Source organism: Pristiophorus japonicus, chromosome 5 (genome assembly GCF_044704955.1).
Source record: "Pristiophorus japonicus isolate sPriJap1 chromosome 5, sPriJap1.hap1, whole genome shotgun sequence".
NCBI lineage: Eukaryota > Metazoa > Chordata > Chondrichthyes > Pristiophoridae > Pristiophorus > Pristiophorus japonicus.
Genome location: NC_091981.1, coordinates 276,707,386 through 276,733,558, shown reverse-complemented (window position 1 = coordinate 276,733,558; position 26,173 = coordinate 276,707,386). Strand labels below are relative to the sequence as shown.

General features: G+C 43.4%; 1 protein-coding gene across 4 annotated transcripts in view; it reads left to right on the top strand.

The window, feature by feature from the left end:
• galnt11 (UDP-N-acetyl-alpha-D-galactosamine:polypeptide N-acetylgalactosaminyltransferase 11 (GalNAc-T11)) overlaps positions 1-26,173 on the top strand; it is a 203,101-nt gene that overhangs the window by 139,589 nt on the left and 37,339 nt on the right. For 3 of the 4 annotated variants that reach the window (XM_070881652.1, XM_070881653.1, XM_070881654.1), the window contains exons 5-9: positions 4,921-5,087; positions 5,804-5,929; positions 9,514-9,763; positions 14,660-14,777; positions 21,151-21,303. In XM_070881652.1, coding sequence (XP_070737753.1) covers positions 4,921-5,087; positions 5,804-5,929; positions 9,514-9,763; positions 14,660-14,777; positions 21,151-21,303 — 814 coding nt within the window. Of the gene's footprint in view, positions 1-4,920; positions 5,088-5,803; positions 5,930-6,533; positions 6,958-9,513; positions 9,764-14,659; positions 14,778-21,150; positions 21,304-26,173 lie in introns of those variants that run through there. The other variant, XM_070881655.1, reaches the window with a different exon arrangement.

Sequence of the window (26,173 nt, the reverse complement as noted above, 5' to 3'; positions counted from 1 at the left end):
GTAATGTTAGCAAGTGCATTATAAGCACTTGTAGAACTTTGAAAGTAAAGTGTTGGTTTCCAAAACTGGCGAAGATTATGCAGTTGTCACAGTAGCAGGAGGGAGTGGCCCAAACCCGTAAAGATTAGGCATCAGAGTTCATGTGGGGATTATCCTTTCCAGGGAGTTTGGGTGACACTATTGGAACGGATAGGAATGGGATGAGTAAGAATGGAGGTTGAGGATGAAGAATGAGTGAGAGAAAGGAGATGGAGGAGGGTGGAATATTTAGCTGGGATAGGTCAAGGTGAGGCAAACAGTAAGGGTCATTAGAGGAGACACATTTTTAGGCTCAAGCAGAAAGAGACAAAACAGGAGAGGGTAGCAAGCAAAAGCAAGAAGAAAGAAAGTGGAAGATAGCAATGAGAAGTGGACATGGGGAATGATACTAGAAGTGCAATGGGAAAGTGGAAACATCAAGGCAGAGTAGGAGGACTGTGGAAAGGGAATGCGAGGCAAGGGGAGATGGGACAGGAAGGGGAGGTGACCAATTGGAAGGAAAGGAAGGAAATAATTCATTTTTAAATTGAGGCAATGATGGATCGGGTGGATAGGTTTGCGAGCACAGAAAGATTTGCATTTAAATGGCGACTTTCACGACCACTGGATGTCTCAAGCCAAAGAAGTACTTTGGAGTGTAGTCACTGTCGTAATGGGGCAAATGCGGCAGCCAATTTGCGCACAGCAAACTCCCACAAACAGCAATGTGATAATGACCAGCTAAACAGTTATTTTAATGTCGATTAAGGGATAAATATTGACCAGGCCACCATAAGAAATAGAAACAGAAAATAAGTGCAGGAGTAGGCCATTCGGCCCTTCGAGCCTGCACCGCCATTTAATAAGATCATGACTGATCATTCACCTCAGTACCCCTTTCCTGCTTTCTCTCCATACCCCTTGAGCCCTTTAGCCGTAAGGACCGTATCTAACTCCCTCTAGAATATATCCAATGAACTGGCATCAACAACTCTCTGCGGCAGGGAATTCCACAGGTTAACAACTCTCTGCATGAAGAAGTTTCTCCTCATCTCAATCCTAAATGGCCTACCCCTTATCCTAAGACTGTGTGCCCTGGTTCTGGACTTCCCCAACATTGGGAACATTCTTCCTGCATCTAACCTGTCCTGTCCCGTCAGATTCTTAAATGTTTCTATGAGATCCCCTCTCATCCTTCTAAACTCCAGTGTATAAAGGCCCAGTTGATCCAGTCTCTCCTCATATGTCAGTCCAGCCATCCCTGGAATCAGTCTGGTGAACCTTCGCTGCACTCCCTCTATAGTAAGAACGTCCTTCCTCAGATTAGGAGACCAAAACTGAACACAGTATTCCAGGTGAGGCCTCACCAAGGCCCCGTACAATTGCAGTAAGACCTCCCTGCTCCTATACTCAAATCCCCTAGCTATGAAGGCCAACATGCCATTTGCCGCCTTCAGTACCTGCATGCCAACTTTCAATGACTGATGAACCATGACACCCAGGTCTCGTTGCACCTCCCCTTTTCCTAATCTGCCGCCATTCAGATAATATTCTGCCTTCGTGTTTTTGCCACCAAAGTGGATAACCTCACATTTATCCACATTATACTGCATCTGCCATGCATTTGTCCACTCACCTAACCTGTCCAAATCACCCTGCAGCCTCTTAGCATCCTCCTCGCAGCTCACACCGCCACCCAGTTTAGTGTCATCGGCAAACCTGGAGATATTACACTCAATTCCTTCATCCAAATCATTAATATATATTGTAAAGAGCTGGGGTCCCAGAACTGATCCCTGCGGCACCCCACTAGTCACTGCCTCCCATTCCGAAAAGAACCTGTTTATCCCGATTCTCTGCTTCCTATCCCAATTCTCTATCCACGCCAGTACATTACCCCCAATACCATGTGCTTTGATTTTGCACACCAATCTCTTATGTGGGACCTTGTCAAAGGTCTTTTGAAAGTCCAAATACACCACATCCATTGGTTCTCCCTTGTCCACTCTACTAGTTACATCCTCAAAAAATTCCAGAAGATTTGTCAAGCACGATTTCCCTTTCATAAATCCATGCTGACTTGGACCAATCCTGTGACTGCTCTGCAAATGCGCTGCTATTTCATCCTTAATAATTGATTTCAACATTTTCCCCACTACTGATGTCAGGCTAACCGGTCTATAATTAGCTGTTTTCTCTCTCCCTCCTTTTTTAAAAAGTGGTGTTACATTAGCTATCCTCCAGTCCATAGGAACTGCTCCAGAGTCGATAGACTGTTGGAAAATGATCACCAATGCATCCACTATTTCTAGGGCCACTTCCCTAAGTACTCTGGGATGCAGACAATTAGGCCCCGGGGATTTATCCGCCTTCAATCCCATCAATTTCCCCAACACAATTTCCCGCTTTATAAGGATATCCTTCAGTTCCTCCTTCTACTAGACCCTTTGTGAAGACAGAACCAAAGTATTTGTTCAATTGGTCTGCCATTTCTTTGTTCCCCATTATAATTTCACCTGAGTCTGACTGCAAGGGACCTACGTTTGTCTTCACTAATCTTTTTCTCTTCACATATCTATAGAAGCTTTTGCAGTCGGTTTTTATGTTTCCGGCAAACTTTCTCTCGTACTCTATTTTCCCCCTCCTAATTAAACCCTTTGTACTCCTCTGCTGAATTCTAAATTTCTCCCAGTCCTCTGGTTTGCTGCTTTTTCAGGCCAATTTATATGCCTTTTCTTGGATCTAACACTATCCTTAATTTCCCTTGTTAGCCACGGTTGAGCCACCTTCCCTGTTTTGTTTTTACTCCAGACAGGAATGTACACTTGTTGAAGTTCATCCATGTGATCTATAAATGTTTGCCATTGTCCATCCACTGTCAACCCTTTAAGTATCCTTTGCCAGTCTATTTTAGCCAATTCACGCCTCATGCCGTCGAAGTTAGCTTTCCTTAAGTTCAGGATATTAGTTTCTGAATTAACTGTGTCACTCTCCATCTTAATAAAGAATTCTACCATATTATGGTCACTCTTCCCCAAGGGGCCTCGCACAACAAGATTGCTAATTAGTCCCTTCTCATTACACATCACCCAGTCCAGGATGGACAGCTCTCTGGTTGGTCCTCGACATATTTATAGAACATCTTTGGAGTTTCCTTAATTTTACTTGCCAAGAATTTTTCATGCTCTCTCTTAGCATTCCTAATATCCTTTTTAATTTTACCTCTGAACTTTCTATATTCCTCCAGAGACTCTACAGTATTTAGCTGTCGGTATATGATATTGACTATCTTCTAGAATTTTTTGAGGATGTAACTAGTAGAATGGGAGAACCAGTGGATGTGGTGTATTTGGACTTTCAAAAGGCTCTTGACAAGGTCCCACATAAGAGATTAGGTTGCAAAATTAAAGCACATGGTATTGGGGGTAATGTATTGATGTGGATAGAGAACTGGTTGACAAACAGGAAGCAAGGAGTAGGAATGAACGGGTCCTTTTCAGAATGGCAGGCAGTGACTAGTGGGGTACCGCAAGATTCAGTGCTGGGACCCCAGCTATTTACAATATACATTAATGTTTTAGATAAAGGAATTGAATGTAATATCTCAAAGTTTGCAGATGACACTAAGCTGGGTGGCAGTGTGAGCTGTGAGGAGGATGCTATGAGGCTGCAGGGTGACTTGGGACAGGTTAGGTGAGTGGGCAAATGCATGGCAGATGCAGTATAATGTGGATAAATGTGAGGTTATCCACTTTGGTGGCAAAAACACGAAGGCAGATTTATCTGAATGGTGACAGATTAGAAAAAGTGAAGGTGCAACAGGACCTGGGTGTCTTGGTACATCAGTCATTGAAAGTTGGATGCAGGTACAGCAGGCAGTGAAGGTGGCAAATGGCATGTTGGCCATCATAGCGAGAGGATTTGAGTATAGGAGCAGGGAGGTCTTACTGCAGTTGTACAGGGCCTTGGTGAGGCCCCACCTTGAATATTGTGTACAGTTTTGGTCTCCTAATCTGAGGAAGGACATTCTTGCTATTGAGGGAGTGCAGCGAAGGTTCACCAGACTGATTCCCGGGATGACAGAACTGACATATGAAGAAAGACAGGATCGACTGGGCTTATATTCACTGGAATTTAGAAGAATGAGAAGGGATCTCATAGAAACATATAAAATTCTAATGGGATTGGACAGGTTAGATGCAAGAAGAATGTTCCCGATGTTGGGGAAGTCCAGAACCACGGGTCACAGTCCAAGGATAAAGGGTAAGCCATTTAGGACCGAGATGAGGAGAAACTTCTTCACTCAGAGAATTGTGGACCTGTGGAATTCTCCACCACAGAAAGTTATTGAGTCCAGTTCATTAGATATATTCAAAAGGAAGTTAGATGTGTCCTTTACGGCTAAAGGGATCAAGGGGTATGGAGAGAATGCAGGAAAGGGGTACTGAGGGAATGATCAGCCATGATCATATTGAATGGTGGTGCAGGTTCGAAGGGCCGAATGGCCTACTCCTGCACCTATTTTCTATGTTTCTATGTTATTCGCTATACTCCTTGCATTGAAGTAAATACCATTTAGCACAGGAAGACCTCCTTGATTACTACTTACTAATCCTTGTTTCCTCTGTCTTACAGCTTCACTTTCTACATTCTTGCTTTCCAATTTCAGCTTTACTTCCTTCCCTAGTGAATTTGTTCTCGGGTTCCCCCTGCCAAACTAGTTTAAACTCTCCCCAACAGTACTAACTTAATTTGATGCAAATTCTGGCTTACGACTGCAGCGTTCCTCAAACAAAACAAAAAAAAATTGAAAAATATTATTCAGCAAAGATAATTTTGCTTCAGACGTTGACGTCTCCTTTTTTTTGTGTTCAACGCTAATCGACTTTCTTTTGTTGTCAGGTGTAAAGAAAAGAGCTACGCAGTGAATTTACCTTCTGCCAGCATTATTATCTGTTTTTATAATGAAGCTTTATCAGCTCTGCTGCGGACAGTACAGAGTGTGCTGGATCGTTCTCCAGTAAACCTGCTACATGAAATTATCCTTGTAGATGACAATAGTGATTTCAGTGAGTCATATTCAGCCCTCCTCTAATTTTCATCCTCTTTTCAAACTTTCCTTCGCCTTGGTGGATGTCAAATTCCATATCATCCTTCTTAAACCAGGACCGTAAGTCCGCAGATACAGTTGGGTAGATTTTACGGCCTCGCCCACCCACCCCCTTCCCCCCGCCCTGACGGCATCGAGGTTGTAGCACCTCATGTATGGTAGCAAATGACTTAACTTTGCATTCCTGTGGCCTCCGCAATCATCCCTCCGAGCCAACCCTTGAGTCAGGCGCTAGGTCCCCCTTAAAATGCAAATCGCGGGCATAATGATGTACGTGGAAACCCAATTGTCATTTTATGATACACAAAACCAGCCCGGGCCGCTGCCTCTCCGGGAGTGCCCCACCCTCTTGTGATTGGAACCCCTGCTCCCAAACCTACCTACCTTCCAGACGGACTGCGCGATATTCTGGCTGCCCCGAATCCCGGTGGCCTGCTCGTTCTCAGCTGGCCAATTGCTAACGAGGCCCAGCCCCGAAAGTGTACTGGGCCTCAAGGCCTGAACAATTGAGTGGCCAGCTGCCTGCTATTTAACATCTACCCTAACAGTGCAAAATGCTGGACTTGCCTGGCAGGTCCATCAGCATCTGAAAGATAAAGATAGGTTAATATTTCAGCTGTCCCCCTTCATCCTGCCTACTAGTAAATACCCTTTGCTTTCTAATTTTTTTGTCAGTTAATCTAAAAGATGAACTTGAGGAGTACATTCGGGATATCCTACCTAGTAAAGTGATGCTGGTTAGAAACTCTGAACGAGAGGGATTGATACGTGGTAGAATGATTGGAGCATCCCATGCAACAGGTATCGAATTCAACTTTTTGGACCTTCATGAATTTTGTTGTCAAGATTTATTTATTTGCAACATTCAGCAATAGAAATATTTTTTAAACAAATCAAAGGTGCTCATCAAGCTAAGAGAGCATAGTTCGACTTGAGAATCGAACCTATTGTGTTTTATTATCACTCAAATGTTTCCATGTTCCTCATGGTCAATCTTCAGTTTAGCATAACAATGGCCAGGGAGAGGGATGGAGTTGGTGGCCAGGGAATAGAGTTTGTGGCAGGAGCCAAAGGCAATGGCTTCGGTCTTCCCAATATTTAATTGGAGAAAATTTCTGCTCATCTAATACTGCATGTCGGAGAAACACTGTGACAAATTAGATTTGACTCTAATATTAAATTGACTCAGGATTTTCAATTTACTAGAGAGTGCTAGCGCTGTGTGAAAACCTCATTGCTTTGGTGCCAGCCAAAGCAGTCTTAACATCTGTTTTCCCATTGGCAGTAACTCATTGTAAAGAATAGTTATCTTTGGAACCTGTCCCCCTGAATCTCTTCATAATACATTCCTTGCTGACTTCTACATAAATTATAGCAGTATAAATAATCTGTTTTTGTTTTATAGGTGTCAGCATTGGCTCAGTGGTAGCACGCTCACCTCTGAGTCAGAGGGTCATGGGTTCAAGTCCCACTCCAGAGACTTGAACATGCAATCTAGGCTGATACTTCAGTGCTGTGCTGAGGGAATGCTGTATTGAGAGAGTACCGTTCTGTCACAGATGCCGTCTTTCGGATCAGACGTTAAACCGAGGCCCCGTCTGCCCCCTCGGGTGGCCTGGCACGATTCGAAGAAGAGCAGGGGAGTCCTGGTCAATTCTTATCCCTCAACCAACATCACTTAAAAAAAAAAGATTATCTTGTCATTTGTCTCATTGTTTGTGGGAACTTGCTGTGCGCAAATTGGCTGCCGCATTTCTCTACATTACAACAGTGACTACAGTACTTCATTGGCTGTGAAGCACTTTGGGACATCCTGAAGTGGTGAAAGGCGTTATTTGTCAACTGTGGCTCAGTGGGTAGCACTCTCGCCTCTGAGTCAGCAGGTTGTAGCTTCAAGTCCTTTGTCCAGTGACTTGAGCACATAAATCTAGGCTGACACTCTAGTGCTGCACTGAGAGAGTGCTGCACTGTCGGAGGTGCTGTCTTTCGGCTGAGATGTTAAACCGAGGCCCCTTCTGTTCTCTCAGGTGAACATAAAAGATGCCATGGCACTATTTTGAAGAAGAGCAGGAGAGTTATCCCCAGTGTCCTGGCCATTATTTATCCCTCACTCAACAAAACAAAAACAGATTATCTCGTCATTATCACATTGCTGTTTGTGGGAGATTTCTGTATGCAAATTGGCTGCCGCGTTACCCACATTACAACAATAATTACACTCCAAAATTACTTCATTATCTGTAAAGCGCTTTGAGACGACCGATGGTTGTGAAAGGCAATATGTAAATGCAAGTCTTTTTATATAAATACAAGTTCTTTCTTTCGTTTCTTATATTGAATGTGTTAAATTGTGATTTAATGATTTAACATTTGTGCCATTGATAAATACATAACAGAATCTTCTGCTCTGTTTTTTAAGGCTACACTGGAATCTTAGACTCATTCCTCATGCTTTTATAGTGTCAGTATATTATATCCATATAACTATAATATATTAAAAGTCTTGCAAATAGCATGCATTTCCAATTTCATCTTATTACTTACATCACAATTGTGAGTCATGTTTACATTTGCAACACAACTCTTTGCCAACAGTCGGTGTCATGCCTGGGTATTAGTTTCAAAGGTGAAATTAATTGAATAGACTCCAGGCTATATATATGTACCTTTCAGTCCTCCAAATACTAGGTGGCGCTGCTGCTCCTCAATATTCTAGCTCCCATGTCTGTTCCTCACAGTTGCTCTGCAAATAAGTATACAGTGTGCTTGCTATTAAGTTCTTTCATGTTTCATTTAATATTTTCATCTACAATTTCATTTGCTGCTTTCATTTAATTTTAAGTATGTTTGCCTGGCGCTTCTGCTGGCAGTGGAGGTTACGACCACTTGTCACACGTCCTGCTACCCTGGTTTTGGCAGGTTTTGGACCTTGCACTCGGCCACACTACTTGCTGCCCTCACCAGCTGCCACCTTCGCCCGCTCATGGGCTATGCTTCACCTCTTTGGGCCCACAACCTTTGCTGTCCTGCTTTCAGTGGGTAGTCCGCCTTGCTTATTCGGCTTGCTAACTCGCATTCTCCATTCCTTAAAGCCCTTCCAGCTCTCTCGGTTAGTTGATTGAATATATTTAAGGTAGAGATAGACAGATTTTTGAACAATAGTCAAGGGTTATGGGGAGCGGGCAGGAAAATGGTGTTGAGGCCAAGTTCTGATCAGTCATGATCTTATTGAATGGCAGAGCAGGCTTGAGAGGCCAAATGGCCTACTCTTACTCCTATTTGTTATGTTCTTATATTTATGTTATAGTGTTATAAGCGCTTTAACAAAGGAATGTAAGGAAAGAACTTGCCTAGCACAATCTTAGGATGCTTTACAGCCAATGAAGTACTTTTGAACTGTAGTCACTGTTGTAATGTAGGAAAGGCGACAGCCAATTTACACCCAGCAAGGTTCCACAAACAGCAATGTGATAATGACCAGATAATCTTTTTTTTAGTAATGTTGGTTGAGGGATCAATATTGGCCAGGAACCCCTGCTCTTCTTCAATTAACGTCCACCTGAGAGAGCAAATAGGGCCTTGGTTTAACGTTTCATCCAAAAGACAGCACCTCCGACAGTGCAACACTCCCTCAGTACTGCACTGGAGTGTCAGCCTAGATTTTTGTGCTCAAGTCTCTGGAGTGGGACTTGAACCCACAACCTTCTGACTCAGAGGCAAGGGTGCTACCAAGTAAGCCACGACTGACACTTAAACAACAATGACAGACAGGTGAGACACTTTCTGAACAACCACATAGAAGATCCTCTAGTAGATACACAACTCGAATGAAACAAGTTCCTGGTAAGCAAATGTATTACCACAGATTCATTCCTTATTTAATAAGAATAGACAAATCTGCATCTATGCAAACCTCAGCTTCACATTTGTAGATGTAGTTAAGATATTGGGGTTATTTTTAATTTTGTCGCCTAAACAGTAACTGGCGGAGTTGATCACCCTGTTGTATAACCCGGCCAACTTGCTTCCCATTGTTAGGATAAAAGTTGGCCGGCTCCTACAATGGATGGGCAATCCACTCTGCCAGATTACTGCCCAGGCGGCAATGTTGAAAGTTACCCTCACTGTACTTTTCTTCTGTCCTGCCTTGTTAAATGTCGCAAGATTCTGCATGACCCTGTGAACTAACCTCATCGAGTCTTCCAAAGGTTAAGTACTTGAGAGCTCATTTGTAATTTTTTTAAAATTAAGTTCCAAATAACTTAAAGGTTCTGTTAATAAATGGCCCAGTGAGACGTGCCTTTGGTATTAATACCAGAGAGTCTTAGTTAATTGTGCTTGGAGATCAGTTCTGTCACCTAATTTTGAGCTCTTGTTTTCCACAGGAGATGTACTGGTGTTTCTCGACAGTCACTGTGAGGTGAATGAGATGTGGTTACAACCGCTTCTGGCTCCAATTAGGCAGGACCGCAAGACTGTGGTGTGCCCAGTGATCGACATCATCAACGCAGACACATTAATCTACAGCTCTTCCCCAATTGTGAGGGGAGGGTTTAACTGGGGTCTGCATTTCAAGTGGGATCCAGTGCCTGCCTCAATGCTGACTGGACCAGAGGGACCAACTGCAGCAATCAAGTAGTAACCCTATTATTTATATATATATATATATATATATATATGTATACACACATATATTTATGTTTTCTTAAAACTTCACAATATGAGATATACAATTTTGTTTCACTCAAACAGCAACTAGCAGACCTGCTTTCATCAGGTGAGATGTACGTCTCGGTGATTTGAACCAGTGCAACTCTATGACTGGCTGACAAAAGATCTGAGAGGAGCAACCCTATTTCTTTTCCCCTTTCTTCTCTGTTCTTTTGATGGCTCTGGTATACATATATCGTATATAATTTTGTGTGGGATATTAAACAGAAAAAGTCATACAGGGCTTAGGTTGCCCAGCCACAGTATGTAATGTAAAGGAGGTGTAATTCTTAATTTGTAGCCTGATCTCTATTCTACAGCAATGCTCGCTCAATTCGATTCTGCACCTGGGGACCTCGTCAACATCTTCCAGCGTTCTCTTTGCAGTTTCCCCTGCTTTCCGCAGACAACGCATTTAGAATTCTGCAGCCCACATCCACACTCACATAAGCCCCTGCACTCCCGTGTGTGCCCGCCGAGTTTCACTGCTTCCCGTGTCCCAGCAAAGTGATTGTAGATCCCATTCTTCCTTTTCCCTATTCCCTTTTGATGTCTCCATATCTGCCCCAAAGCCACTTACGATAAAGCGTTCAGTGTTCTAATCACTCTCTGTGAAAAGAAAAGCTTCTAAATTCCCCTTCATTCTTTTGGTGATAAACTTCAATCTATGCATTCTTGTTACCAATTCACCAACCAATTGAAACAATCTTTCACTATTTACAATCTCAAAACTGTCATAATGTTCTATTTCGATATATCTTTAACCTTCTCTGTTCCAGTTAAAAAAGGTATATTCTCTCAAGCCCTTCCTCATAACTATAGTCTCTTTTTCTTGGTATTGTTCCAGTGAATCTTTGCTGTACCCTTTTATTCTTCCTATAATGGGTTGCCAGACATCATTCAGTATTCTCAACAGTCTTGTACAAATTCAACATTAAGAATTCTATTTGTCTTTTTGTGGTCCTCATAGAAACTTACAGGACATAAGGAGGCTATTCGGTCCATCGTGCCTGTGCCAGCTCTTTGAATGAGCTGTCCCAATTAGCTCTGTCTTTCAAGTAGATATCCAATTTCCTTTTGAAAGTTACTGCTGAATCTGCTTCTACCATCCTTTTGGGCAGTGCTTTCAAGATCATAAAACTCGTTACGTAAAAATATTGTTCATCTGCCCCCGATTCTTTTTCCAATTAACTTAAGAAATTGGTCCTACAACCTCTCAAAAATCTATACACTCACACCCCTAAATCTCTGTTCTTTTACTATGTTAAAAGTTTTAGAATTCAGAGTATATGTTTTACTGTGTTTTTTCTACATTTTACTACATTCATATCTTTGTTTTGAACTGCACCTGCCAACTCTTCTAACTTGTCTATATCCGCCTGCAATCTCTTACAATCCTTTTTCTCAGTTTACCAGGCCCCATAATTTGCTTTCATCAGTAAACTATTGATATAATTCCTTTTGTGCCTATGTCTAAATCATGTAAAGAAATGCAAGCATCTTTTTCCTGCTCATGCTGGCTCTCTCCTCCCACCCCCAGACTCTCCTTCCCCCTCTTCCTCATTGGGTCATCCTGGTACTACCCTCCCTACCCCACCAATGCGCACATTTCCTTCTCCACTTACCCCCATCCCCACCCTCATCAGCTCCCGATTCCACACCTCCTGTTGCTGTTGCTCCGCACAGTTGAACGCTTCAGCATGCTATTGATGGAAATTGCTGATCTCGCAAGAATTCCTGCCTACAGTGTGCAGAGACATTTAATTACCTGTAAGCCGTAGTCAAAGGAAGTAGAAGCTAAGAGCGGCGCTCAGGGGAGGAGCCGGAAACCATATTAACACAATCATGACGCTGCCCTGGAAATACTTGCTGTGTACATGAATCATGGATAGTTTGGCAATTGGTAAGAAAAACACAGGAAATGGGATTAGAGCAGATATCCCCAGTGTGGAGCTTAAACAGGAATGATGGGCATAATCCTGTGGTGTTGTTACTATGATTGCCTTATCTAACCCCCTTGCCCTCGATTGTTTCAGTCTTGTATTTTAGATTCCTCTCATGGTTAAGTCTCAACTTTCTATACTTTCCAGTCTTTCTCCTTGTCATGAGATCAAGGTTAACTTTCCATAATGTGCCTGGGAAACCCTGTCTGGTCATTATTTTTAGCTGCTGTTTGTGGGAGCTTGCTGTGTGCAAATTGGCTGCCACGTTTCCCACATTACAACAGTGACTACACTCCAAAAAGTACTTCATTGCCTGTAAAGCGCTTTGAGACGTCCGGTGATCGTGAAAGGCACTATATAAATGCAAGTCTTTCTTTTTGAAAGCAACAGAGCATCGAAGTCAAACAAGTACACAAGAAACAGTCACAATTATATAGTTATTGCTGTTGGGGAGGGTTTAAACTAGCTTGGCAGGGGGATGGGAACCTGAGAATAGTCAGTAGGGAGGGGAGTAAATCTGGAATTGGAAAGCAAAAATATAGAAAGTGAATTTGAAAGACAGAGGAAATAAACAGAAAAAAATGGTAAAAAAACAAATTTAAAAGCTCTTTGTCTTAATGCACGTAGCATTCGTAACAAAATAGATGAGTTGACGGTACAAATTGATACAAAGGGGTATGTTCCGATAGCCATTACAGAGATGTGGTTGCAAGGTGACCAGGACTGGGAACTAAATATTAAGGAGTATTTTAACAATTCGGAAGGACAGACATAAAGGAAAAGGAGGTGGTGTAGCACTGTTAATAACGGATGAGATCAGTGCATTAGTGAGAAATGATATTGGCTCAGAGGATCAGGAAGTTGAATCAGTTTGGGTGGAGCTAAGGAATAATAAAGGGAAAAAGTCACTGGTGGGTGTAGTCTATAGGCCCCCTAACAGAAGCTACACTGTTGAACGGAGTATAAATCAAGAAATAATGGAGGCTTGTAATAAAGGAACGGCAATAAGCATGGGCGATTTTAACCTTCATATTGATTGGACAAAGCAAATTGGCCAGGGTAGCCTTGAGGGAGAGGTCATAGAGTGTATCTGGGATAGTTTCCTTGAACAGTACGTTGCGGAACCAACCAGGGAACAGGCTATCTTAGATCTAGTACCGTGTAATGAGACAGGATTAATAAATGATCTCATAGTAAAGTGGACTGGGAAAATAGATTAAAGTATGGGACGGTTGATAAGCAGTGGCAGACATTTAAGGAGATATTTCATAACTCGCAACAAAAATATACCCAAATGAGAAGGAACGACTGTAAGAGAAGGGATAACCATCTGTGGCTAACTAAGGAAATAAGGATGGTATCAAATTGAAAACAAGGGCATACAATGGCCAAGAGGTAGGCCAGAGGATTGGGACATTTTTAAAAGCCAGCAAAGAACGACTAATAAAATGATAGAGAGGGAAGATAGATTATGAAAGTAAACTAGTACAAAATATAAAAACAGATAGGAAGAGTTTCTACAGGTACATAAAAAGGAAAAGATGAGCTAAAGTAAATGTTGGTCCACTCCTCCCCCTCGCTATCACTCCTCTCCCTCTCTCCACTTTTTTTTAAAAACAGTTTTCTCTCGTGGGATTTTCCAACTGCCCCTGATTTGAACAGAACAGTCATTTTTATATCCCTTAAAAAGGTTACCAGGAATTGCTGGAATTTTTACATAGGATTACATAGGATATACAGCACAGAAACAGGCCAGTAGGCCCAACCAGTCCATGCCGGAGTTTATGCTCCACTCGAGCCTCCTCCCGTCTTTCCTCATTTAAATCTATCAGCATAACCCTCTATCCCCTTCTCCCCCATATGCTTGTCCAGCCTCCTCTTAAATGCACCTATACTATTTACCTCAACCACTCCCTGTGGTAGCGAGTTCCACATTCTCACCACTCTTTGGGTAAAGAAGTTTCTTCTGAATTCTCCTGGATTTCGAAGATTCCACCACTCAGATTTAAAAAGGAACTATCAGGCATATACAAACTGAACCACTCGCACTTGATTTCAGTTTGAATTATTTCTCTCTCCAGAATATAACTGAAAATATATTGTATTAAAATAAAAACAGAAAATGCTGGAAATCTCAGCGGGTCAGGCAGCATCTGTGGAGAGAGAAACAGAGTTAATGTTTCAGGTCGATGACCCTTCGTCAGAACTGGAAATAGTTCAAAATAGGTAACAGATTCTTAAGGAAGTGCTGGGTCCCTGAAAGGGAAGAGGGGGGTGGGGTTGGTTGGAGAACAAAAGGGAAGGTCTGTAATAGGTGGAAGGCAGAAGAGATTTGAGAGACCAAAAGGATGATGGGCCAAATTGAGATGGTAATAGCACAAGTTAGGAAACAAAAGATGAGTCTAGATAGGGTATGAATGGCAGAATAATTACCAGCTGGGAAACAGAGAACAACAAAATAAGAATAGTAAAGGTGGGCGGGGTGGGGGAGTTTTCGTAAGAAATAAGTTTGGTGCAGGGATCTGAACTGCCCTTTTTTTAAAAATTGCTAATGTATCATAACTAGATTTAAAAGGGCAGCGACTGGCTGAAATGAAATAAAATCACCTCATTTTTGTCACATTTACCTTATTGGTTCTTTTCATTATTTTTAAAATCTTGGATTACATTCCCAACCTTTACCTTTTATACATTTATCCTTAAGTACGGGAGGAGGGAATCATGTTTTAACTTCATGAAAGCATATCATCAATTTTGCCATTTGAGGAGATCCAGCATAAGAAACTCCAAAATAATTTTGCTCTGATCTGTAGCAGTGGTATATAATTACATTAACAAGTGTTTCTTTAAAAAATTTTTATTCTATCTTCTCATTCAGGTCACCTACGATGGCAGGGGGACTCTTTGCAATGAACAGGGATTACTTTAACGAACTTGGGCAGTACGACAGTGGAATGGATATTTGGGGAGGAGAAAACCTGGAAATTTCATTTAGGGTAACATTGTTTGAGTTGTATGGATTTCCCCTTTTCACATGATGGGTTCTTGGTGAGACTTCAGTAAGCAAATTAAAAAGAGAAACCCACTCAGAATTACATAGAAATTACAGCAAGGAAACAGGCCGTTCAATCCCTGTTAATGTTTCATCTTCACAGGAGCAGTCGTCCTAATCTCCCGTGCCCACCAATATTCTCTCTGAGCACCCACGCATGGCCACGCAGTAATCTGCGAGGTACCGCGCAGGTCCTGCACAAGCTTTTTCACTTGAAATACCGCATATGCACAGAAATTTAAAGGGACTGCACATTGAAATAAACAGGCCACGCACAACAAAGGCAATTTAGAAGGAACATTGGTGCCCCCACTGCTCTCATATCCCTTTTATTCCTTTTTCCTTCAACCACCTGTCCAACCTGTTCTTAAATGTTGACATGGTCTCTAACCCGCATTCCACAGCGTAAAAAAAGTTTCTCCTGCTCCCTACCTAAATCTCTTCAATTTCACTTATATCCAAATCCTCATGTTCTAGACCCCTCAATCATTGAAACAGTTTGTCTCTATCTAACACTCTGAGTGAAGAAATCTCTACTCACCTCAGTTGTACAATCATAGAATGGTTACAGCACAGAAGGAGGCCATTCGGCCCATCGAGCCCTGCTGGCACTGTGCAAGAGCATCTCAGCTAGTCCCACTCCCCCGCCCATCGAGCCCATGCCGATTCTCAGCTAGTCCCACTACCCCGCCCTTTCCCTGTAGCCTTGAAAATGTTTTTCTTTCAGGTATTTATTCAATTCCCTTTTGAAAGCCGTGATTGAGTCTGCTTCCACCATCATTTCAGACAGCGCATTCCGGATCCTAATCACTCGCTGTGAAAAAACGTTTTTTCTTATGTTTCCTTTGGTTCTTTTGCCAATCACCTTAAATCTGTGTCCTATGGTTCTCGACCCTTTCGCCAATGGGAACAGTTTCTCTCTATCCTGTCCAGATCCCTCATGATTTTGAACACCTCTATCAAATCTCGTCTCAATCTTCTCTGGTCTGAGGAGAACAACCCCAGCTTCTCCAGTCTAGCCACGTAACTGAAGTCCCTCATCCCTGGAATCATCCTTTCTAAATCTTTTCTGCACCCTTTTTAAGGCCCTCACATCCTTCCTAAAATGCGGTACCCAGAATTAGACACAATACTCCAAGTTGAGGCCGAACCAGTGTTTCATACAGGTTCATCATTATTTCCATGCTTTTGTTCTCTAAATGGCCAATCCCTTATCCTGAGACTATGGCCCCTAGTTATAGGCTCTCCAGCCAGGGTAAACACCCTCTCAGCATCTACCCGTCAAGCACTCTAAGAATTGTATACATTATCTGAATTGCCTAAGAAATGGTCAGATATGCCAGTAGATGCCTGAATATACAGGCACTATTCCCTCGCTAAACTTCTCCACCTTTTAAAACGCTCCTTAAAACCTAGCTCTTTGACTAAGCTTTTGGTCACCTGTCCTAATAGCTCCTTCTGTGGCTCGGTGTCAAGTTTTGTCTGGAACGCTTCTGTGACGTGCCTTGGGATGTTTTACGATGTTAAAAGTGCTATATAGATGCAAGTTGTTGATTGTTGTTGCTACAAGTTTACAATTCAACAATGCAAAGAAAACAATTTAAATTTAGAATGTGCACATATGATTTTTTTGCTCGATAGAATTATACAAACTTATCCGTGAAAGTGCAAAACAATTTCTAATAAATTAATCAATCAGCTGTGAAAATTAATTACTTTGAACTGTGGATCAAACACCAACTTTGATCTCTCAGTTGGATGTTATCATCTGAACTTTTAAATTGAATGCGGAACAAGCACAACTACACATATTTGTAATATAGACAATTTACTGGAAGGACTAAGGACTAGAACCTCCACTTTTTTTGCCTGCTTAACACCCACTTAACGCCCATTTTACAGCTGAAATGACGTATAACACCCACATATTGCCCACTTTGGCACAAAATGGAAACTTATCGCTGAGCGTTACTTTCCCCATGTGCTTAATGCCGAAAAAAATATTACTGCCACCCACTTTTTTTGGGCAGAATCAGCGACTTCAACGCCCATAATATCACCCAGCGTTACTTTCCGCACGGAATTAACGCCGAGATTCAATATTAACGCCCGGCGACTGCTTTTTGTCATAAAGAGTATATTTACCCAAACTAGCGGCCATGGAGATCGCCCATCGTCAATTTCACCACCTCGCGCACATTTCACCCACAATATCGCTCGCTCAAAAGAACGCCCACAAAAAGTGGAACTAACCGGGACGAATCACAACGTTATGGACGCCATGTTGTAGATCACATGTAGCGCCCTTTAAAAGGCTGCTGTGCTTCAACCTCGGCGGAGTTCGGATGTACACCCTGCAGGTCGTTGGAATTGATGTGAACATCTCTGCAAACATCTTGACCACACTGTGACCGATTGGAATTGAAGCGGTGTGTTCGTCGGGACATTCCTTGTTTGTGTGCAATTGGTGGAAAACAGAGAGCTACTGCAATTGGGCCTGTCCTTTCTCACCCTCTCTTGGTGACCAAATACATGCAGCAGATACAACATTGCCGAAGGAACGCTGCACTGCATTATGTGCACAATAAACGAAATGACAGACAGATGAGGAGGACCAGACATTACACCCCCCACAAGTACAAAGAGAAGCATTCTTACCTCGACTTGCCCCTCACCACCTGCCTTTGGAGACTGCGCTTCCACAAAGAGGTTATCACTGATAAGGGCAGATCTGCAGCCTGCCAGCACCATCAGAACTGCACTGTCCGTCGAGGTCAAAGTCACCGCGACACTGTCGTTCTATGCCTCGGGTTCTTTTCAGGCCGCAGCTGGCGACATTTGCGGACTTTCTCAGCATGCCACACATCGTTGCATCAGATAGGTCACTGAAGCCTTGTACGCACGCAGAAGGGACTTGATCAGCTTCCCTATGATCAAGGAGGCACAGAGTGAGAGGGCTCTAGGTTTCTCCAGAATTGCAAACTTCCCCAAGGTGCAGGGAGCAATATAGACTGTACGCACATCGCGATGCGGGTACCTTTTCAGGATGCTGAGGTTTTCAGGAACCGCAAGGGATTCCACTCTCTGAATGTCCAGCTGGTTGTTGACCACCAGCAAATTATACTGGCAGTGAATGCTCAATTTCCAGGCAGCATTCATGATGCGCACATCTTGTGTGAGAGCACTGTATCTGACTTGTTTAACAATGAGCCACAAGGTCAATGCTGGATGCTTGGGGACAAAGGATATGGCCTTGCCACCTGGCTGATGATCCCCCTGCATGACACCCAGACCGAGGCCGAGAGGCGATACAACGAGAGCCACAGAACAACTTGCAATATCGTGGAGAAAACCATTGGCGTGCTGAAGCAGCGCTTCAGATGCCTGGACCACTCAGGAGGCGAGCTCCAATACCACCCTGAGCAGGTAGCTCAATTCGTGGTGGTGTGCTCCATGCTACACAACTTGGCTATAAGGAGAGGACAAGAATTGCCTAATGAGCCTGACAGTCCACCTCACCAGAGAGAGGAAGAGGAGGACGAGGAGGTGGACGCCGACATCGGACCAGACAATCAGGCTGAGGCTGAAGCCATGCCCCCATCCCCCTGTGGATCGCATGAAAGGGCCCGTGGTGGCATGATAGCTGCAAGAGCCTTACATCAGGAACTCATCATTGAGCGCTTTGCCTGAAAAAACGTTGTTGTTATTTACAAGGCTGACACACTGCTGGATGTGCAGGTCATATATCAATGGTGGGCATCACCTTGGTGACAGTTAAAGTTTAAGTTGATCGAAGTTAAGTGTGATTATACTCTTTGATGTTAAGGAATCACCAGCGTGTAATGGTGCAGCTATCTGAGTCAATGTGCTGCAAGGTTTTGTTAAATAAAAAACATTTAAACCGAACATTAGTCTGAAATTATCAGTATTTCTGTACAAACCAACCCTTCCCACCCTGTTTCTCCTCCCCACCTCTACCCCTTCCCCTTCCCGACTCCAAGCCGCCTGGCCGAGGAGGTCCTCAGGCGATGCTGCATTGGAGGGGGAGGGTGACGGCCGACGGTTGAAGTACTGCTTGGACGGGTATGGGAGAGGATGGTCCCGAGGTGGGAGCTTGTTCTCATGTTCTCATGTGTGGTTGGCAATGGCGTGCAGTGCAGTGCTCCGGGACCACTGGGAGCCCTCTGCCACCAGTGTACCTGGCTACCAGTTCCAGGGCCTCCTCCATCCCTTCCATTTTATGTTATTTATTGTACAAAAACTCGGTGCCAACTATGTTCTTGGTGCTTAGTGGCCTTTTTGCTGCTGGTGAATCTCCGTCGTTCCTCCCACAACAGCCAGACACGCACATACCACAGCCACACACGCTTTCAGTGCCTCTGAGCTCCCTCTCTCTCTGTCTCCTCTTCTGCACATGTCATGATGACCCTTGACCTCCAGAATCGCGGGAACGGAGTGTTGCTATGCCGTTGCTAAGGACGGCCACACTTTACGGCAGAAGATCAGAAAAATTTAACGCGACCGCCCATTTGATATCGCTTGCGGTAATGCCCATTTTCAAAAATGTAAACTAGGTGTTTTGAGAATGGGCGCGAAGCTGGCGATCTGAAAACCCTTTTTTAACGCCCACGCCGGAAATAACGCCCATTTTTGGGCGCTAAGCTCAAAAGTGGAGGTTCTAGCCCTAAGACTTAGAAAGCTTGATAACATGATCGCACTCTGAGTATCAAAGTAATTGTAGTAAAAATCATTTTTATATATCAAATCCACAATAAGTGCAAAACACTTATCTTCCTCTTTTTAATTAAAAACTCTGTCGTACCGATGTAATTGAGGTACTAAATATGTCAAGCAGTAGTTACATTGGATTAATATCCAATTCTTTTTTACTATTTTTTTTGATTATATTATACTGTATGTCTTATTGCAGGATTCGTAAGTGCTGCCCAGATGGCACTTCACTCCCATTTGATTACTCAGCTGACAGTAAGATAAACTAGGTCTAGGTTTTTGCTAATAAGAGATTTTCAAGAGCGCTTTTGCATCATTCAAAGCGCAGTAATTATACATTAAAATATATTAGAGTATCATTTTTACAAAGTCAAATTTACAGGGATAAATATTTCAACCTCAAGTAAGTCTTAGGTAGTCAGAACACTTAAAAGTGACATCAAATCAAAGTATGTTGCCACAGCTATTTTTATTTTTTCTGACTTTCTCCCCTTATCTGCCGATTTCGCCATTGGTAGAATTGGACATCAGCAGCCCTCCCTCCCCGCACCTCGCCCAGGTGAATGTCACTGGCGTGTTCAGATGAGACTTTAAACCGAGGCACCTGCCTGCCCTCTCAAGATCCCAGAGCGAAGGAATTCTCCCCGGTGTCCTGTGCCAACATTTATCCCTCAACCAACATCACTAAAAAAACAGATTTATCTGGTCATCATCATATTGCTGTTTGTGGGATCGTGCTGTGCTGTGCGCAAATTGGCTTGCCGGGTTTCCTACATTACAACAGTGACTACACTTCAAAAGTACTTCATTGGCTGTAAAGCACGTTGGGACATCCTGAGGTCGTGAAAGGCGCTATAATAATACAAGTTTTTCTATTTCTTTAACGACTATGCCATTTCCATCTTTTATTGTGTGGATATATCTCCTACTAGTTGACTTATGGAATAAACAGAATCATAAGAGGTAGCGGGTCTCCTATCTGGAAGTACATTTTAATGTCGAGTTTGGTGGAGAATTTAAGGGGATACAAAACAACTGAAAAATTCAGCAATATTCGGACAGAGGGCCACAATGTGGAATTCATGTCCTACACCTTGAATAGAAAGAGACAGGTAACCTGCATTCAGGTCTCTGTCAGTGTCACTCTATAACTGATTTCTGAGAAGTGTTTGAGGGTGTCTGACATTACTGCAGTCAGAAATATCTCGCTGTCTCTGTAAGAAAAACACTTGATCTTTGCCCGGCAGCTGCTCCCGATGGGTTTCCTGAGATCAGGAACTCAGGATGTGGGAAATTGCAATTCATTATTAGCCAGCTGATTGGGCCACCACAGCTTGCCTATCTTTATTAGCCAATTATATTGTGGAATGAAATACGTTTAGACAGTTTCATGAGAGTTTCCTGTGGAGCCAAGGGAATAATTGTGCAGGGACAAATCCCTCTTTAAAAAGAGACATCGCCACTCTTAGATAATGTAAAATTACAAGTATTTTTAGTTTCAGAAATCTTGATTTTGACACTTACTTTTTATTGCTGCAGTGAGTACACTTAAGATAACGTTCTCTTGTTTTACATTTTTGGCTCAGATTTGGACGTGCGGTGGTCGGCTAGAAATAATTCCATGCTCCCGGGTTGGCCATATTTTCCGGAAACGCCGCCCATATGGTTCACCCGGAGGACAGGATACGATGGCACACAATTCTCTTCGTCTGACGCATGTCTGGATGGATGAGTATAAGGTACATTTGTCACGTACTAACATTATATCCCAGTCTACAAAGGGGGAGGAATTTGCAGGGATAATGGGGACAATTTTAACCCTACTCGCTCAGCAGAAACCTGGCGGGTGGGCGGTAAAGACCGCCCTGGCTCTTAACCATCATCACAGCATCTGCAATTTAACCTGCTCTCCTGAATTAACAGGGTCCTTCTTTACATTTGCATGTTGCGGCCCAATGCCATAATTGAGACCCGACTGCAATGAGCGGGAATCCATCTTGAATTAAAATCGGGGCCACTATATTTTTTTTTTTAATTGGCTGGGTGTCATGTTTCTGTTTTGTTCGAGAAGTAAAGAAAGCATTTGCAGTACCATTACTGTTGGTGAATATTTAGCTACCTGCAATGCTTTATAGATTTAAAGTAATTGGTCGGAGGTTTAGAGGGGATTTGTAGGGAAATCTTTTCACCAAGAGGGTGGTGAGAAATGGAACTCACTGCCTGAAAGGCTGGTAGAGGCAGAAACCCTCACCACTTTAAAAAAAGTACTTGGATATACACTTGAAGTGCCGTAACCTACAAGGCTATGGACCAAGAGCTGGAAAGTGGGATTAGGCTGATGGCTCTTGGTCGGCCGGCTGTAAATTTCTATGATTCTATGAATGCAATATGTTTTCAAGGAAGCTTAGAATTAGATTGCTTTTGTTCTTTTGTGTTCTCCCTTTGCATGGCCATGTTCTTTTGGGTTGATCCGTTGTGATTTTGTTATTCTCCCAACACTCTATTTGGATTCACAGCAGTAAGGCACGGACAAGCCTGCTATGACTGAAACTTATGAACCTTGTGTGCAAAGTGAATATGATGGTCATCCTCAAGATTAATCATGACCTTTTTAGGAAGTTACTTAATGACAAGACTTATGGGATGCCTTCTGACCACTTCAATGGACAGAAAAAAACATCATGCCATGATGCTGAAAGATAATGTAGCTCAGGCTAAAGCTACAAATCTGATCTATGAGAGACATTCTGGGCTAGATTTGATGCCAAGTACTAGAGGTGCAAGTTCAGTGTCTAATACACTTTGCCATCAATTCCATTATCAATTTAATTGATGGTTGAGGATGAGCACAATATGTGAGTGGAAAGGGAGGTCACCTTTGATCAGAATCTCCTAACTTGGCACCAAGTAGTGCGTTGAGGTTGGTTGATTTTTTTTGATGAGTTAAATATCGGGAAGACTGAAGCCATTGTCTTCAGTTCACGCTACAAACTCTGAACCCTCTCCCTGGCAACTATCTGAGGCTGACCAAGTCTGTTCGTGATCTTGGTAGTATATTGATCATGTTGGGGTAAAAAGAAGACTTCTCTTCTTCAAGGTGGACTTCCTGAAATAATGTTGCTCTTAGCCTCAGTGAATTCCATTCACCCTCTTCCTCAGCTGTGGCACCCTGCCGACTACGCCAATTCCTCCCTTTATGGCCATTGGCTATATGCCCAAGATAGGCCATTTCCCAATTAATTCCTCATGGGTGAGCCTCCAGTGTTGTCCTTTCGCTTGGGTAGTGCCACTTCCCAAACTGCAGGATCCACCTATTGGTTTTCCCATCAAGGTTATACAAAATAAGTCTTTTCTGCCGGACTATCTATATTCCCTTTATTCAATGTTTTAACTATTGCTCGTGCTATAGTCTGTCTCTTACATCGATTAAATTTTTTACAAGCTAACAACAGCAAGATAACCAATATGACCCCTTGCACCACAACCAGTACATGTGACATTGTCCATATCCACGGATGCACTTGCACATTGAGTCCAGCATTCCAAAACTTCATGTACCAAGGTTGAATAGCCAACATTTCCTCAGTGTCCTTTTGCAGTTTGTCTATGTCTTCCATTAGGACTATATACTTCAGTCTTTGCCTCCGACTATCCTGCTTCAGTCGAGTTTGTTCCTCATTTAGTTCGGGTATCGGTTCTCCTTGCGGCCTGATGGCCTTCTCATACTCTTCTCAGATAGTGTCTATCATTGTCCCATTGATGGTTTCTTCTTTTAGTTCAGGGTTTATAACGTACCCATTTAAATATGTCTCGTCAAGCGGGGTAAAGCAGAAGTCAGTATTCATGATGGCGCAGGAGGTATCCTCTCCCTTATTTGTAACCTTCATTTCAGTTGCCGTGGTGCTCACGCACCATTCTCCATTTTCTCGTGGAACAGCGATAGTTTCATAGTCCCGCGCCAGGGGGTTACACTCAATGTGCACCCATCAATTTGGCCATATCCACAGTCTTTGATCATTCGTGGTGGATCTCGACATAAAACAACTTGGTTATTTTTAGAACAATCATATATGTTGAGACTCTTAGTACTATTGTTCTCTTTAATTACATATCTGGATAGGTCATGGTTATGCACACGAGTTTGATTTCTTATTTCCCCTATATTGTCTGTTTGGTATAGGGGATCTCCCTTTGTCACATCATACTGTGGTATTGATAGTACAAAACCATTATATTTAAATGTCCGGTTACACAACTGACCTTTGGGGCACAAGCATGACTGTTTCTCTGCACCTCACCAGCTGGTAAATACATCAAGTGTTATCCAATCTGGCACCTTTCCATTTTGGAGTTGCTCTAGGTTATGTTGTATACCACTGAGTAACCATGCTCCGTACCCTGCGCAAACTATTTCTGTCTGTATTGTTCTGCTCAAGTTTCTTTCTGCTCTATTTATCAGATTTATAGTTCTGGCGTGGTCTTGCAACGTGTAGGCCACTTGTAATAATTCTCTCTCCGCGCCACTACCCAGTTGTGCCTGTACCCTTTCATTATCCTCATCCCTATCCAACAATTCCTGTAAGGTTCGGGTTAGGACGTCGACCCGATCATCTATCGTGTGCAGGTCTATAGTGTTTACCGTCGCAACTACTGCCGCGTATCCCATGCCTACCATTTCTAGTATCCCTCTTTTTCCCCAATCCTGCTTTTTACCCGACCCTCTTTCCCCATTAAACTTCATGGTTTTTGATTCAGGGCCTTCAAGTGCTCGCAGGTTCAGGTTTTTACACAGGCTTACAGTTTTTGGCCCGCAAAAACTGGGGATGGTTAAGTCTGTTAAGTTTAGGAATACCGTAATTATTCACTGACGTACCCCGAAGTGTATCTTATCCTTGGTCTGCCTTATTACCACTCCCCCTTTTGCTCCAAGGTTCATAGTTGGACACGTTTGTGGTGCTGGGGGTGTGGTGGTCGGGGCCCTGGTAGTGCTCACTGTTGCTAAGGTAGTTGGTGGGGCAGTGGTGGTGGGTCTATCTTGGGGAATAACTCTCTAACGACAGTCATTAGAGTCTGTACACTGGGAAGGTTGGATATTTTCCACTCATCCTCCCTTTGCTGGGGTACTCCGGAGAATTGCGTGAAATCTGGCGTGCACCTTATCTGCACTCCCTTTTCCCGATTGCAGTATATTCGTGATCCCCCTCTCCTTTGAAAACACACCGCGGTCTTATTCACCCTAATTGTTAGTCCCGTATTACTGGTCCATCCCCAATGTTGGTTCGTTCCCTCTCTACGTTGTATTATGCCCGTTAACCCGACACGGCAATTTAAGTCCACTGTTGCGCCGGCCGTCACCGTCAGCATTCCTGGTTCCTTATCACAGCAGGCCTTGCTGTCCCTCAGCCAGCTGTCCTTGGTATGAGGATGAGTTACCCCATGTTGTTCCCACGAGCACCAGAATCCTGCAAAAAAATAATTTCCCGGTTGTCATCGGTCAGTTAGTGACTATGGCCTCAATTTTCCCCAAGCCCGTTTTCTGGCATATTGCCAGAGTTGCGCGGCTTATTTAGGTCAAGAAATGCACGAGAAAAACTTGTCTGAAGTTTCCCCGATGCTTGTGCTGTAATCTGGAGCCGTACAGCGTGGCCACTTGCCTCAGCGGGTGCAGCCTGCGGTCTGCTGTAAAAAGGAGCGGGACCTTATGCGCATGTGCGGGGAAAAAACTGACGTTCTTGACATCGCTGAAATGGCCGCGCATGCGCAGTAGTGACCACCCTCTCCCTTCCCCCCTCCCCAGGCACCAAGCCTTCCAATCGACTGCCTGCGAACCTCTCCGGTCCCCAAGTGAGGTGCCTTCCTGGTCCGCTAAGGTGGGTACCTTCCTGGTCCGCCGTGGCCCCCGATTGCTCCCTCCCCCGCCGAGTCTCTCTGGTCCCGAGTGAGTGCCAGTCCAGGCCCGCTCCGCTTCCCGCCCCTAGCCCAGGCCGAATGGTCTCCGATTTACTTACCTGCGCCGATTTCTTTAACTCTTCACAAGGCTTATCTCGAGAGGCCACATATGCTGGCCTAAGTAGAAATGGAGTAACTATCATCTGGCCAAAGTTCCCTAAATGACGAGAATTGGCGCAGGGGGCAGGTTATGCCCCCTTTTGAGGGGGAAAAAAAAACTTAACTAAAAAAAAGTAACTAAATGAGTTACACTGGTGCAAATTGATTGGGGAAACTGGGGATTTTTAAGTTAGGGCAGAAAAAGCAGCCTGCTCAAAAAAAAACGGCACAAATACTGGGGAAAATTGAGCCCAAATTGTCTTTTCAACTGTGTCCAGTGTTTCCATTTGCCAATACCCCTTATAACTACGCAGGCACATGTTTCACTCACCATTATGTAACTGCTTACAGAGTTCTGTCACAAACTTCCGTATCCAGTCTTTATATCAGTATGCGGGATAACATGTCTATCCACCCCCTTCCTGTCTCCTCAATTGCCTTAGCTAGTGCTGTCCTTAAGGTCCTATTCATTTGTTCCACTAATCCAGATGACTCCGGGTGGTATGGGATATGGAATTTCTGTCTGATCCCTAGTAAAGCGCAGGCTTGTTTCATCACTTT